A 17,701-nucleotide genomic window follows, 5' to 3' on the forward strand; every position below is an offset into this window, starting at 1 on the left:
CATTATTAGAATTCTCTCCCGTCTCTCAATTTCACGAAAAAAATATGAAAAATATTAAAAGCTTCAACTTAACTGGATCGAGTTTAATTCGATGGTCAGGAAGTGCATTCTATTCTCCAGCTGTCAAGTCGAAGAAGGAAAACCCCTTACGAACAGGTGATAGACCAGGGACCAACAGGTAGGAATCCGGGTCCATCGGTGCGGGTCAAGAAATGCATAAATTAAAGTAGGGGCGCGCGCTAAAGGATCCACTTCCCTGGCTGAGAACCTGTAATTTATTCTCGACGACTACGTCGTCGTTCAACGAGGCTAAGAGGACTATTCATTAAGACGAGCCAGCGTCTGCTTAAAGCGAGAACCGTTCTCATCTTGGTTTTACCGATTTCGCGGCTCTCGAATTGGGGGCTAGTTTTTTCTTTCCTTTTTTTGTTTTTTTTCCTTGGCTCCCTAAGTTTTTTAACTCTCGATAATTTCGTTTGACTTGGAAGTTACACGATTTCTGTGTCTGGATTGGGTTAGGCGAAATAAACTGTTGCTAAACTTTCAGAGATATATATATCATACTTACGAACCTGTTGGCTCATTCGATGGTCAGAAACTGCTTCAGCGCGGAATTAAAAATTTATGAAATGCGATTGATTTTAGTTAGCTCTTTTGATTTGACTTTAACAATTTTGATTTTAACAATTAAATTTAGAATTTATAGTCTACAATGAAAGAAGAAAGTGCTGTTTATTAACAGTATTTGCTACTAATCATTAATTGCCTATTAATTTTGATAAAATACATTTTGATAAAATCATATACCGTTACCATAAATTTACTGAAATTTGTACTAAACAATAGTTAAAAAACCATATATTATTCGAGATATTTAGATGGAACACTCATAATAGCTAGCTCCATATACCAATCGTATAATTCACTTCACATAGACTATCAGCAATGTATCTTAATTTAAAAATTAGTACGAAATAATTACATATTGGCCAGAAAGCATATGAATCAAATCGGCCTATGGGATTATAAGGGTTAATTCTAGTAAATGCAAAATCTGTTTCTGATACAAACGTAACAGTGTATTATAAAGCAAACAGGCTCTGAGAATTATTACGTCTAAAATATCGATAATAATCCATGTGACAAATTAATTCGTTTTTTTTTTCTTTTTTTTTACTTGATCAATTGAAATAAAGAAATACATATATATGTTTGATGAAATATGCGTGCGAAGACCATTTATCTTCAAGGTATAAGGCATTGTGGTCTATCTATGATTATTTATGGGTCTCTACAAAGAAAGAGGAATTCATCGTATCAATCATACGATGTATCTATCGGTGTCAGAACGATAAACAGAAAGGTTGTCTAAAGATGAAAGAATGCTATGAGATAATCTATGTAGCCTACCTTTAGAGATTAGGTCTAAGGAGATGAGTTCAGCTGTTTCTAAAAATGAACGGTGGATATTTCGAACATTTATTGTAGAACGAAGTTTTGTAATGTCCGACTAAATGGAACCTCTTGTTACTTTGGGACGAACAATTTTTATATTTAGTATTTTTATTAAGAATTATTCTTAATTAAGTATGTTGTTATTCAGTATTTTTATTTACCTTTTATTTACCTAAGTGTCTTTAGAACTTGGCTTGGTCGTTTTTAAAGCTATACCTTTTAACTTTTTAATACTTATTATTACCGCGTCGTAATATTTTACCATAATATGCCATTTTTGTACCAACAAGCAATCTATTTATAATAATTGCTCCTATTTATTTAGAGTGGGGGAAAAGGTGAAAAGAAAATATTAGAAAAATTGTGACAGACAGTTGGACCTAATTTTCGTTTTTTTCTTTTTTCTCGCAAAGAAAAGAAATTCCAATCACAAAGGCTTAACTAGGGAAGGGTGTAATAGAGCGAATATTTCAAATGGATGAAACGTGCGATCTGTTTAGCCAGGAAATATCAATAACGGATACCGATCCGTTGTTGGTTTTACACGAATAACAAACAATCCCGATTTCGTGCAAAGTGTCCAATGATATTAACGTTTAATCAGTTAGTGTATACGCTAGATCTAGGGTAATTGCTATACTGGAGCATTTATAACATCGCGTTCTTTCGGTTTCGTGTACACAACGTACGTGGCTCATGCATATTCGCGTTTTAGCGATAAGCAATAACGAGCACCTTTAATTTCGCTATGGATTCGAATAAAGCGAGATAGAAAGGTATTTTCAATTCATAACGACTGTGTTTTCATTTGCATCGTTCTGTTACGTTGTAAGAGTAATAATTAGTTTCTAAATTGCAATTATGTTACGAGTGCAGTACGAGTTGCTGCTCTCCCGATGGAGATCTCGTGAATTTAAAGGGAATTTAATTTCTTTCTTTCACGTTTTGTTCCACTTCATATTGTGATGTCATCGTGAGGTAACAGATTTTAAATTAAAGTGATTAAATGAATATCTAAAATCTTGCATAAATTATAAATTCAAATCAATAAATCTTGTATATCTGCTAAAACATTTATTAATCTTTAAATCGAAATAAAATACTTTTAACTTAATTCGTGCTCGCAATGCGCGACACACTTTATATAATTTAAATGGATTTCATAGTCCATTATAATTCATATCTCTAAATAATCTTCTATCTGTTCAAATGTGAAAAATCAAGAAACTCATAGCACATCACGCATCCATTATACCTACATCAAATTGTAATTTTCCAGTTTGAAATTTTCTGAAAATTTTGCATTTTGCTACAGCAATTCTGTACATGATTATCAACTCAAAACTTTACAACTTTTCTTTCTTTTAAATACAAAGAAATATGTTAGACAAATTACACTGTTCAACAAATTTTTATTTTTTTCCGATTTTGCAAACTTCGGAGACGCGCACTTTTTCCTACAATTTTTTGAACTATGCAGGATCCTGCAAACCGTTTTTTCTTCAATGTTACTCAATGCCGGCGTGTAATGATCGCGCGCATTTAGCGGTTTCGTTAGACCGAATGGCAGGCAAGGCAACCGCTAATGTTGAGTACCACTGCCACCGCAGCGTGTGTTGTCAAACTGTTTCGTTTTTTTATTGGAATCAGAACATAATTTTCTAATTTTTCTTGATGCTCTCCTTAGCAAAAATGCCTGTTCTATCGCGTGTTATAGCTAGATTTTGTGCTGAACCTTTAATTTTTGAAATAAACTGAAAAATGTAAGCAAGAAATGATGCATTTTATGTGTTATTTTCACTTTTATCATTATTTAAACATATTCAAATGTTTATAATGCAAAAGCACATAATGCTTGCAAAATTGAAAATTTGCAATCTTTTCTTTTCAATTGATTTTTTCGAAAGCTATAGGTTCTAAGAAAAAACGGTTTTGAGATTCGTATTTAACTTGCAAAAGCGTTCTAAGAAGTAAAATTTCTTTACATATAATAGAATAAATATTAAAAAAATATTAAAAAGTAAATATTACATATAGCAAAGATAAACCATCGAAATTTACGTAAAAATAGTTAAAAAAAGCAAATATAAAAATCTTTGAACAGAATCCGCCTCATCTTTGTAAATTTTGTCATATTAATTCGAAAGAAATTCAAAGACTATGTACACATGTGACAACAGAAGACGCTGAGAAAGCATAATCTTCGAGTAAATTAAATAACTCACGAGTGCCTCGCGTGTCGCATCAATTTGCATCCCGTTATTATTCCAACGGAACGATCAACTTCCGAACAACAATGTTACAAGTTCACGGACCATTAAGCGAGCAAATGAATTTTACGTACAAAGCGCGTCGTATCGCTTATACGTAGAATTTTACCCATCCCGACAACCTAGTTCGAAGTTAGTCGTCGCTTAATGACTTTTCTTTTGACGCGGCAAGAAAATGGAGCGTGTTGTGGATTATCACTCTCGTTCCGCCAAAAATTGCGCTTAATGACTTTTACCGCCGCCTCTGTGGCGACGGAGATGCCCGAATACGAGCCCAAAACGTCTATTACCTCCTTTATATTCGCTGCTGGTCAAAGATTTTCATTTTTACGATGTTATATACCAAAGAATAATTTTACATACAATACATATTTTTTATACTGCGAGACTTTATATACGTAAAACTCACGTAAAAAGCGTTATATACGTAAGAAACATCCTTCTTTTATAAGTATTAGGATTCCTGCTGATCTCATGCAATACATTTCTGATAAAGTACACCAAGTTTGCGATAATCTTTCGTAGGATTTTAGTTGACTAAAAATAACATTTTCATAGAGTATACAAAGATTTTTTGCAGTGAATGTATGTGACATACGCAGTGAACGTGTTAAAGAGCATTCGATGACACTCGAGACGTGTAGGATGAATAGGGATTTTGTATAAATTGAGATTGCTGTCTACAAAAATTAGAACCATTCATTGCTCACATAGACAGATGCTTATTTGTCACTAGAAGAGGCGTGAAATGCGGTCATGGAGCATAATGATTCCTCCAATTTGGTAAATTGAGCCGACTGCGTTTCTTTTATATTTGTGTAGCTGAAACTGGAAGTTTTTTTTAGGACGAGAGAGAAAGAAACTTATGAGGACAAAAAAAATGAAAAATTTTCGAGAACGTTACGATTGTACCGTGTGATTAATAAACTGCGAATATTTGTATAAATTAATATCTTTGCGAATTATAACAATGAAGGAGATGAAATCTAAATAGAACAGGATTTGTACACATGTTGCCAAACCAGATCTTGATTATTGTACGTTGCAAAATACTCTACGTTCTTATAATTTCATATCTGAACTAATTCTTCAATTTATGGAGATATTCTGTTTACATCGAGAGCTCATCGGGGCAATGCTTCCGCTTTGACAAAATGTTAAACATCGATTTCTTTACTTTAGATTGACATCGCAGTGATAGGTAAACGATACTGTATCTAGGACAAGTTAATAGAATAATCTGCTGGAAGGTGTCCAAATTTTCTTACAATTAAAAACAGAAACTTTTCACATTATCCAAAAAAATTTCATAAAATAAAGAAAATAAATTCTCCGTGTCTTAATCTCCATCCTTGTTACCTACATAATGAAAATGGCGTTATATTTTAGCTTCTATTCTTTGAACAAATTTGTTAATACATCGTATGATCATCGTGTCCCAGAAACTAATCCGAATAAAAAAATTCTTGTCGCTCGAACAAGGAACACGTCGATCTATTAATGAAACGTCGATAAAGCGAAAATAATATGCTCACAGAGATCCAAGGTGTATTAGAAGTAAAAAGTGAATTAACTCTAAAAGTTCTACAAAACGCTGAAAAATAATTTTTCTGACAATTTTTTCTTCCACTATTCACTTTATAAAAAATATTATTTACCATTTATTTTATCTTGAATCCACGTTTCTGATTGTATCTCGGGACCACCCTATCGTAAAAACCAAGCTCAACAGGACAGAAAACTTGTTATCGTTCCAACGAGAAGCCAGTCGGTCTCTTGAAATCGGTATCGAAATTGGTATATGCACCAACGATAAAGGAAAGTTGGATATAGTGTTCAGAGCGCGAAAAGCCTGTAGCTCGTGTAGCTCATAGCCATCGCTGCGGGGTGTAGCCTGCACCACCCTGCGGTTAGCCAAGAGCTGGTATGAGTTTGGCTCATCTTCAGTTCAGTTTCGGAGCCACCAAGGCTGGAACGAGATGAGTTGGAAACGGAAAAGAGTGGAGGGGATCCCTGTAAATTGAATGACTTGCCCCGTTATATGTTGCCCTCACCGGTTTTCTTTGCTTTATACCATTCTTAGAAATTGGCCAGAACCCGCGCTCAGATTCCATTATAGACAAGAAGTCAACGCACAACCTAGCCAGCTCGTTCGATGCCATTTCCGTATGTATTATGCATGGCCCAGACAAATTTCGTTATCCGCGGGCAGATAAGAAAACGCCGTCATTTATTATTTATTTCCCCTCTATCGGTAAACGGGAAAAATCCCCGATCCGGTCGCGACTACTGAATATTTTAAGGTGCTTTTCACGGGGAAAAATGGGTACTAAAGAGGACAACCATAACACGAAATGCAAATTATTAGACGTATCTGGAAGCTTTGATTATGTGAAAAGCCATTATCCGTTCGATCGTGGATCCGTTCTTAATGCGTCGATTGAATATTGAAAACGAAACCTTTTGTCCCGAGGGCTTATGACACTTTTAACCGGTTTCGTTATATCAGTTCGCTGAAATCAACCGCTCGAAATTGATCGCTCTTTAAGCGCGATTTAGACGAACGATTTCCCGGCAATTTTATTCGTTTTTAATTGAAATTTTAACGCCGAGAATTAAAAGGGGATGGAAAGTCGCTTTGATACGAAAAATGGCAAATTTTTGGTGTATTTAAAGATCACAAAGGGAAAGTACGATGAGCATTTTTTTTGTGTTTTATAGGAGAGAAATTTTTATATTCGATATATTGTCAATCAAACATGTATTATCAAAATCCATTTCCTGTTTGATTTTGAGGTTGAATGTACTCTTTCATTGCCCTTTTGATTTATAAAAGACAAAAATCCTTAAAAAGGATTTTTACCTTAAAAACGTTTTCATCGTCAACAAAGTTAATTGCTATCGCATGTCTATGGTATTAGTTTCGAATTAATAATAAAATCATCCAAATATATAACGCTAATAATATTTATCGTATTCGATATTGAAAGCATTAACGTACATAGAATGGAAATTTGATCTGTACTTTTCCAATAGAAAGATAGAAAATTTCTGATTAACAAGTTGAGTGCCGCGCTATTTTCATCCGATTTTTAGCTCAAGCTACCTGCACCGCTAATGGTAATCTATCACTCTATCACTTGGTTTACATGCGCTGAAAACATCGGTGGTTTGAATCGAAAGTTCAGCGTGGCCTATATATGTACACCTCACGCAATACTAAACGTATTGAAAACAAAACTTGGTCAAATCGAATTAAATAATATGAACCACTTTTTAAATTGTAAAATAGAGACTGGCAGTTGTGTTTTTAAATGTAGGAGGATTTTATTAAGATACAGTCTCAAGATGTAGTTAAACCACGTAAATGTGCCAAAACTATCGTACGTCTCCACGGCGGAGCCAAGTTTTATAAGCTATTCTAAGCAATCTGATGTTTGCCCGAAGTTACGAATTGTATCATGCGAACTCGACAACTGTAACAGCTAAGTTTCGCCACTCAGGTCTCGGTACAGTAACGGTCCAGTCTTTTTGCAAAACTTGCTCAAGAAAGGTCTTATCTTTGGCAAATAGAGCGCCCAGTAGAGTCGTTGTAATTAAACTTGTTATTAACGTACTCCTTTAGCAACATTAATGGAAAGAAATACTTCGCTTATTCCCCTAAAATAAGTGTGACGTTCGACTTGATATACATAGCTTGATTTACAAATAAGAAATTGAAATTCATAATGATGTAGCGTGATATAAGATAACGTTTTAAGTATATAAATTATATTCCTACTGTGGATGTTTATGTAATATATTTTTATGAACGTAACTAAATAAGCGTAACTTCAATAGGGATTTAGTGCACTCACTCGATATTATAACAACTTCTTTATTCTACACGTGTTATATATTTTTGCATGTTATGTACATTCGATGCATTCTCGTACTTTTCCATGAATTTTCCATAAATGCATAAACATCCTTAGTCTAGTAAATTAATCTAAACGCAGTAATTAGATCTCATAGAACACAACAGAACGCGTTTAAAGGTATCTCAGAGAGCAACAACTAAAATAAACTAATCGAACGAAGCAATAAAACGCTATAAGGAGGTACCTAGCCCGTCGTTGAAAGCCATGTAATACGGACCTAATTTCACGGAAGCGACCAACACAAATATTTTCCCCAGGCAAGGATCGTTTCGGCTAATACAGCAGCCCTTCACCCTTATCGTCCTCTGCTCGTAGACAAGTGTTGTTTATCAGACTGATGTCACTTATAGCGATGGCCAGAAAGCCCGAATTTCGAGGTAATCACGCTCCCCTTGATCCGGGCTTCGCGGGCACCCATCGGTTTCACCCTCGTCTTCACGACTTTCGTCGTCTTCCTCCATACCCTGCGAAGATATCCTCGCTTCGTGGAAAATCCGCTGTCTGGTCCAGCTACGACTCGATAGCTAGGACGAGAACGAAAAAGAGGAGAAAGAGAAAAAACCAGCGACTGATTTTCCGGAGAAAATAACGCTCGACCTGCCATACGGGATATTACATACTGCGGATGTTAACGTTCACCCCTGTTATATTTTTGTTCTCTCTTCTTTTTTCCCCATTCTTTTTTCTTTCTTTCTCTTTTGTTTTTTTCTTTCTTTTTTTTTTTGCTGCCGCGAGGTCGCGAGTGCTGGGAGAGGGAGCAGAAACAGAGAACGGGGGATATATAGCTCTGTCAGATAGCGGAATGCTGTAAATCTGTGCATTATACATGACAGCGAGATCAGCGCCATTTGTTATTCCGGGCTAGAGAGAAAGGGGGTGCAGGGCGCAGAAAAGGGGACGTGAAAAATTATTGGCACGGCCAGCACTTACCGAAACGAGACGTTTTCGGATTCGCCGGTTGAACCACTTGCCAGGGGACTAGTTACGGAATTGAAATTATCGACGATGGCCACGCGTTAATGTTTCATGGTGGTGGTCGCCGACGGTGATCTCGCGACCGCGTTCCTACGAAATGCTCCTTTTGTGAAACGCGATTCCTTTTGTCCGCGCCACCCTGCAACGCCGAGTGAATCAAAGTGTTTGAACGCCCGTGGTTAGATCTTTGTGTTGGCCTCTCTAGTCTTTTTTCTTTTCTTTTTTTATTTATTCAATGGGTCAATGCTGGGGGGGGCTGATCGTTTCGATGTAAACGTTGAATCAGATTCCGTAGGAATGGATTTCTTTGGTCCATTTTAAACGCCTCGATCAGCTTTCGAGGTTTTGGGATTCGATATTATGGTAATGATATTATAATTCGTAATTTTAATAACTTTAGTATCTAGACACTGTACTGACAACTTTTACTTTGTCGCGCTGTGATTCTGACGTATTCACGTATTATGATTTTGATACATTTTCATGATGATGAAAGAAAATGTTTAATCGCAAATTGCATTAATGCATATGGTCTACTTGGGAAGAGTATAATTTTATTTTACTGAAATCGTATTTTACTGAAATAAACGATAATGTTTCGAAACTGTAGATAAAATATACACAGAATTCGTTTGATGCATTAATAAGTTCAAAATATATTCATATATTTATGATGATAATTCAATATTTCACATACTCTACTAAACTTTGTTTTCAGAGTACTTGGTTCCATTATTCCGTCATTATTGTAGTTTATTATGCGACTCTACATTGTAGGTTAAAAATAACGGCAATTCTCTACTTCTGAAGAGTCGGTAGAAGACTAGTCAGAAAATATTCATCGAATCAATGAAATGGCTCTGGACTTGAAGTTGTAGGCTGGGTTGAAGTAACTTTCAAAGTTAGAAACCTTTGCGATATTACTAACAATAAGAAGATTTACAATGGATGCGAAACAACCAGTTTGTCTATATTTTCAAGTATCTTTAAAATAGACATCGTGGAAAAAAGATTAAGCATTTTCCTAGTTTAGAAGATTGATTTAAAAAGTTAAAAAATTTGTTATAATTATACGAACAATAAATATCTCATTCTATAAAAGAAAATTGATCGGAATAAATAAATATTTCTATTTATTTCGATTTACTGTTTAACCGCAAGTATAATAATAAAGATATAAATGTTCAAATAGACGTTCATTGATTTAATTAAACTCGCATAATTAGTTTTAGATCATCGTTGTTCCCCAGCATCCAGCGAATTCGGTCTTGGAAAGTAAATATTCAATAATTCTCGTGCAATTTCCGTAGTTATCTCGTTCCATAACTATTTATCACTCTCAAGCGTTCGTAATCAAATTAAAAGCGTTCTACCAGCAAAATTCAGATTAAAAGCTGCTCGTTGGCTCGATTAGGCGTCAGGCGTCCCTGACATCCGCTGATCGCCATTATTTCTCAACGCCGAACTTACATCGATAACTTCTCGAAATTCAAACACGTAACACATTACCACAAGGCTTCCACAATTTTGGTGCTTCTTTCGTTTTCCCATACACCACGCTTTTCATTTTTAATTTAATCCTCGACTTTCTAACTTCTCAGTCGCAAAGTGTTTTCTATAGTTTCCTCGGTTAAAGTACACATTAGAGCATGTTTATTCTAGCGTTAAAAATGTTTTCAACGTAAATGTAAATGCCGGTGACCGCAGGTTGACTTGATCAAAAGCGAATCGCGACTCGAGAAATATTTAGAGACACTGTCAGAAGAACCCGCTTAACCGCGCGTCCTCGAGGAAACTCAAACCGTTCTATCGCTAAAAGGCTACCTCTGAAAGAAAGAAAAAGAAAAAACTGGCCGAGCAATTCGAGCAAATTTCGCGTTCGGTTTTCCCAGTTATTCCCGATGATGAGTACTCGAACGAACAACTTTACAGCTCTGTATTCGCCATGTACACGCGCGCGTTCACACACCGTCGAGATAATAAAAACGACCGGTCGAATAAAGTTTTTATCGGCTTGTTAATTTTCGAAGCGGCCGCGGCAACGAGGCTCACGCGATTCGCTTTTGAAACTATTCCTCGCTGCTTATCATTGTTCCTTTCGCGCCGTATTCCCCACGAGGGACTAATGTTATTTATTCTGCAGTGCATGGAAAAAAGTTAACACACAAATGCTTCGCTATTCTGCGTAAATACCAACATACATATGTACATACATACACACACGTGTACGATGTATTATACACGACGGAGTAGCCGGACGCAACGCTGGACGGGCAAAATCTGAACACGAATTGAACATGCAGGTGTCCGTAAATAAACTCGTTGCATCGAGTTTGTTGCGGCGAACCGTTGGAACGTGAAGGGTGGTTACGCTTTCGCGGCTTGTTCGCCCGCTACAAAGCCTCGTCCGTGGACCGGGGCTTTTTATTTCGCGAAACTGTTTAGCCCGGTCCCAACGCCTCCGGTCGGGGAATATCGTTTACATAATTACAACGGCCAACCAGCGAGCGCGCCAACCGGAAGAGCCGCTCTTCCACAGCCTGCGTGTATGTATTATATTGCGGACCAGTATGCAATAACGAAAGGAGGAAAGGTTATTTTAAGTGCAACAACTTACGCGCAACCATTAAAGGTTATAGGTCTCTATTCAATATTAAAGCACTGGCTCTCGTGGTATGGTAGACAACGTTCCTATTACACAATAGCAAAGAACGACAATCACGTTGGAAGGTGGACGTTGCTGGGGATGGGACGGAAGTTAGCGAGTTGCGATTCAAACATAAGCAATCGTGGGAAAACGTCTTTATCCGAGGGAAAGTATAGGAAAACGGCGACTATGGCTATAGAAAGTTGAGTGGTCGCGTAACTCGAAACTTTCGCGGACTTAGGGTACGATTCTAAGGTTCTCTTAGTTCCCGTATGCGACTATGTATACGTGTGGTGAGCTGGCCTTCTGGCATTGGACCAATGACATGTTGTTGAATTCATTTTATAAAGGGAGAGACAGGCCAGCCAGTTTCTACGTGGACTGTTTCCAATAGGCGCGATTCGATCGTCGGTGGATAAAAAAAAAAAGGAAAATTGATTCGATGTTTAGCATATTGAGAATGCTCGACGTGCCTCGAATGGATAAAATGGCGGAGGCGTTGGTTATAACCGGCCTGTAGTACTCGTGCTATTTTTTTCCCTTTTTTTCATGTAGTTGGTCAAGCTGTTTAAGTGTCTCTGGACGCTATTATCTCGTTGATGGCAGCGCAGTGGGGGGAAATACACGGAATGGCAATGAGAATGAGAAATTTATGAGCAAAAGTCGAATGTGTACTTATATATAATTTAATAACTCTATAAACGTGCATACCATGATATTGATTTGCTGATGGTAATCAATATTAAGATACCGTTGTGCCGATCCCATTTTCCTTCGTTTACGTTACGGTACTACCTATTTTATTACAGTACCATGACTCCGTTTATACGCTCTCTCTCACACACACACACACATACACTCTCACTCCATCTCTCTTTCTCTCTGTATATACATAAGCTGGATTTCTATTACTTTTCTTAGAATTTGCGCCTGTAATTTGTGAACCGTATCTCGGGTAATTTGAATCAGCGCTGGAACGAAGCACGATCTCTTCATCTTACAAAGAGCATAATTTTCTCTCGCGCAGCATATCGCTGAAAGTAATGACAAAACAACGTTAGATGTATTTAAAACACCGATTTAAAATGATTAAAAATACAAGAAATTATTCAGTTCCTTTTTTATTTTCATTTATTTGTGTATTTTTTTCTGTATTAAACTCAGTTAGTTTTGTGTAAAATGTTCTCCGGCATCAAATCTGCAAAACTGTCGGCTACACGCGTTGTCAATCCCACGCAGTGCCATGAACTGTTTTCTATATATAAACACTCTGTTAATGTAGATGTTTTTAATAAAATGATATTATAAATAAAAGAAAAATTCACAAAGCTTTTAACACGATCTTTGGCAAGAATAACATTTTTTGCACTATTCTCTTTTCCTTTTTCATTTCACACCTATATAGATACATTATACGATAACATTCCCTAATTAAACCTTCATTGTTTCATAAATTGCAGGCGTTTATTTTGATATTACCATTTGTATGAGATTTTTTGCCATGTTTCTCTGAATATTCATTTCAAACGGGGTAGTTACGTTACAGTCTACAAGCTGCAACATAATATGTGAGACTCATTTGGAAATTGTATCTGGTACTTGAAAACTATCATTTTTGCTTTCCAGTAACTCGCGTTCGCTTATCTGTGGCAGCAGGTGTTCCAAATGACCACCATGTATTTTAACAAGTCTTATTCTTTTAACATATCCAGCTGTTACTAGAATTTGCTGGCAGCCTTGTTTAATTCGTTACAAGACTCTCTCCTGATTATTAATGAAAGCTGTTGCAGATAACGCGTCTAAAATAGGGTCAACGAATAAAATTCTGCTGAATTATTTCTTACAAAATAACTGAATAACAAAATTATAGAAATTTGTAAATGTTTAATATCTTTAATATTTAAAATTTGCTAATAATTTTCTATCAGTCATTCGCTTTATATCTCCTTTCAGGGGTCTTTGAAAAATATTTATATTCAGATTGATTTTATCTCATTAATTGGTTGAAAATATAGCCCTTTTTAGTAACTACTTAATGAAATTACGTGGAAATTATTGAATGGGAAAGTCCTTCGAGTTGGGTTGTTTCCCCGGCAACCATGAAAGAAAAATAATGACTCGTTTCGAATTTACGATGTCTACCGAGATTACAAGTTCAGCCGAGTTTTACGTCTCTGTGCTTTGCCAGCGGACAATGGCAGACTCGACAAACACTCGTTTCAATTACATACAAACATGTTAGAGCTTGATTGAGCCAGAGATATTTTAAAGTGAATTTTTTTTTTTTTTTTTTTTATTAGCAATCTGACGTTACCGCGACTATATAGAATTTATATTTTATACATTAATTAGCAGTTTAAATTTTAGGTTCGGTAGAAAACAGGGGGAATGTAAGATACAGAAGATAAGTGTAAAAACAAGGCCACTTTTTTTGCAAAAACGTCGAAATAAATTACTACTATGTAGTAGTAGAAACGACTTTACTTTTACTAAAAAATTTACTTTGAATTTATTACCTACGTCTACTTGAATTTTATTTTGTTGATTTATTTACTATATTATTGTTTTATTACAATGTTACAGGGCAGTTCCAGTCGAGGAGGAGTTCATATGGAATGGCATCACGTGGACCGTCGACGACGACGCTGCCAACCGCGATAGCGTTGGCCGTCGCGATGTCAGTGATGGCAAACGGTCTTTGTCCAACGCAATGCCACTGCGACGACGAGAGCTTGCACGCGTCCTGTGCTTACGCGAGCCTCGAGGTCGTTCCGATCCAATTGAACCCGGAGATCAGACACTTGGATCTGTCCAACAATCGTGTCGGCAATATTCACCTGTCGTTCGGTTTCTACGGTAACCTGGAAACGCTTGATCTCACGTCGAACGCTATCCACACGTTAGGCTCGGACAATTTCGTCTTCCAAAAGAATCTGGTCACATTGAACGTAAGCGGTAACGCCGTCAGAGCCTTGGCCAAGAATTCCTTGCAAGGTTTAGATTCTTTAAAGGAATTAAACTTAGCCAGCAACAATATCTCCGACATGGACGAGCAAGCGTTCAAAACCACTAGTGAACTAGAAATCTTGAATCTAAGCGACAACTCGATCACCAGTTTGCCAGAAGGATTATTAAAGAATCTGCACAAAATCCGCACGTTGATCTTGCACGGTAACTTTCTGTTAGAAATCCCCACCGACAATTTAGCTCTGGCTCCGAGCTTGGAGAACGTCGACCTATCCGACAATTTGATCCAGGAGCTTGACAGGGACTCGTTGCCGTCGTTGCCCTTATTAGTATTGTTAAACCTGGCGAACAACGTTATCAGGAATATCGCTGACGACGCGTTCGACCGACTACCTGACCTACTGCACCTAGATCTGTCCGGAAACAATCTGACATCCGTACCCACGTCCGCACTGGCTAGACTGAACGTTTTATCGAACCTGATTCTTAGTCGTAATCCACTAGGTACTTTAGAAGCCGGTGGATTTCGCAATCTATTTGAGCTAAGAAGTCTGGAGCTGAACGATTGCACGATCATTAGCGTGCACGCGCGAGCGTTCGCTGACAACGTGAACCTGGAACGAATCTCGTTGGATGGTAATCGAGGTTTGAAAGAGCTGCCAGCAAGGGTTCTCTATAGCGCCAGATATCTGAAATGGGTCTCTCTACGTCGATGCAGCCTGTCGACCCTGCAGCCCACGCAATTCCCTGTGGACGGCCTGTCGTCTCTTCGCGTCGGTGGCAATCCCCTGGTCTGCAATTGCTCTGTGCACTGGCTGTGGAACGTTATCAGAGCGGAAGAGCGGCGGAACGAGTCGAGGCTCGAGTTAGATACCCACGATATCGTCTGTACCGACGAGGAATTCGCCGGGAAAGCCCTAATCGCTCTGTCGGAGGGTTCGTTGCGGTGTCGGCTCAATCCTCTCTATCTGTCGTTGTCAGTAGTCGGTTGTGTAGCCGCGACAGCGACTATTATGGCGCTGATAGCGCATGTGACGCGGTCCAAGAGGAAGAAACGTTTGGCGTACGCGGCGCCCAATCGACCGGAATTCCTTGTCTACGTGGGCAGGAACAACGACGAACTGGACAAGAATGCGGAATCGTACAGTAGACGGCTGTTGGCTCGGAACGAGGATACCCCGTACGATACTCCACGCGGGAAGCCGGGACAAAGAAGCCCGCAACCGCAGGATACGAACATCTACGAGACGCCTAGGTACACCAGACCGACGACTAATCGTCGCGATACTGGCACCGATCCGACGTTTACCAGGCAGGCGGAAGAGGGTGTATACGCGGTGGCTGACGTTACCGATCTTCGCGACGAACCACCGGAAGTGCTGTCGCTTTATCGCATGCAGAGCCCCGCGGCTCCCAGATCGAACGTTCACCGACTGGACTATGGTTATGACTACGAGTACGATTACGATTACGAACCGCCGCTTCCTCAAAAACCTCACGTGGTGTTCGTTTGAGAGAACGGCAGCGTCTTAACGCTGCCCGATCTGTGAGAACAGAGATGGTTCTCAACCCTCTGGAGATTACCGAGATCCGTAACACGATGAAACCGAGCCGCTAGCTCTTCGTTCAGGGAGAAGATACTTTCCGAATCCCACGGAGAAGATTCATAGAGGAAATGGATTACCTAGTGACGCGTGCTAGTTTCGTCTTGTACTTCGGTCACGTCCGGGGATTACGGAAGAAATTCCAGTAGCGACAGTCTCGCGCGCTAGATCTATCGTTGTTGCGAGCTAGCAGAGAACAGAGGGAGGGAGGAGGGTACTTTGGACAAGACCTTAATAGGGCTGGATCTATTCTGACTGATTGGCCAAGATCAAACGTGATACGGTAATCCTTCCTTCACCGAAAGTATCGATTCTGTCGTCCGTAAGAGGTATACATGGAGTCGTGGCATACTCTCTCTTTCTCTCTCTCTCTTTCTCTCTATCTGATCCTTCTCTCTGTCCGATGAAATTTAACGCGTTGCTCGCGGATGGTAGATCGGTTGAAATCATTCGACTACGGATATACTATACCCACCATAGGATCTTCAGCATCATCAAGAGAATAGCATTCCATCGTCCATCGCGCAGAAACGGGGACAGATGGTGGACTAGACTCGTGGTGGACGAGCTGAAAATGAAATGTCTTCCGAGAGATAGTCGCGCCGCTGGAGAACAGCAGAATGCATTTTCGCTGGGGGAACGCAATCTGACTCGGAATGTAAATTGTACGGCGCATAAACGTGGCCACCGTTGTATTACACAGGGACTGGGAATAGGGAGGCTACGGGAACGTATTTATTTTCACGGATTGCGTCGGATTCCGTTGGTTCAGTGCAAATGCTGGGCGCCGTGTTCCGAGGCGGGCGTTCATTTCGCATTTAAACGTAGTGACAAATCAAATCAAAGCAGCGTCTCGTTAGTCCGTTTAAACCCTCCCTAGACTAGCATCCCAAGATTACTCTTCCTCTCTCACTCGCGTCTTCACCAAACGTGTATCTGTCTGTCCCTTTCTTAACCCTAATTTCGCTTTTCCCCTCTTTGTTCGTTCGTCATTCCTTTTACTGTCTGTCTATCTTCGTCCACGTTTCCCTTTGTCGATTCACCGTTCGAACAACTGTCCGCGTCCTTTAGAGGAACATTGACAAGATTTTTGCGAGACGGTCGGCTACCTCAAGCACAAGCGATTTACATAAGCAAGAAACGAGTTGAAAGAATGAAGGATCGCTGGGCGTCGTTAAATCCGCGTTCCTTCATCCTTTCGTTCGCTGTTTCTTTATCTTTCTCTTATCTGTCTTTATATCTTTGTATAAGGCGTATACACACACTTACAGATACGTGTATTAACGAACACACACGCGAAGCATAACCACACATTAAAACATACACCGAAGGGAGCAAAAGACACAATGTTAGAATTCGTAAAAACTGGACGGTTCCTTTTTCCTTTCCGCTTGAACCCGCTGAAGTCGAGTGAAGAGGGCCGTTTTCAGATGAACATTGTAAATTGAAGCAATAATAGACGCGACCTTTACCGTTAGGAAACACGTTACGATCGCACCGAGGTATATTTAGACACGAGAATTTCACGTTTATACAGACTTAAGCGTACTATATATATATATATATATATATATATATAGAATTTTATCTATTTTGTTAAAATCGAATGATTTTTCATTTTTCTCACAAGGCATCTTAAATTCTTAAGTAATTGAATTTATGTATGTATTATTAAAATAAAGTTATTCTTAAATAAAACTTAATTAACTCGAAACAATCGATTTAATCTACCATCCATTTAATCCTGATATTTAGATAGAAGATAAACATAATAAAAAATCGCCTAAGCCAATCGGACGTGACATTCTAAGAGAATAATACCGTTCGCTCTGACCTCGTTCCGCGAATCGAGGCGCTATTATT

At 38.6% G+C, this 17,701-nt stretch overlaps 1 protein-coding gene across 1 annotated transcript in view; it reads left to right on the plus strand.

Annotated features, from left to right (window-relative positions):
* LOC100746825 (carboxypeptidase N subunit 2-like) overlaps positions 1-17,288 on the plus strand; it is a 30,494-nt gene extending 13,206 nt beyond the window's left edge. Inside the window, exon 2 of the mRNA XM_003491475.4 lies at positions 13,851-17,288. Within this exon, the coding sequence (XP_003491523.1) occupies positions 13,883-15,748 (1,866 nt within the window). The 5' untranslated portion in view covers positions 13,851-13,882 and the 3' untranslated portion in view covers positions 15,749-17,288. The remainder of the gene's footprint in view (positions 1-13,850) is intronic.
* Positions 17,289-17,701: the final 413 nt, after the last annotated feature.

This window comes from Bombus impatiens, unplaced genomic scaffold (assembly GCF_000188095.3).
Source record: "Bombus impatiens unplaced genomic scaffold, BIMP_2.2 scf_0565, whole genome shotgun sequence".
NCBI lineage: Eukaryota > Metazoa > Arthropoda > Insecta > Hymenoptera > Apidae > Bombus > Bombus impatiens.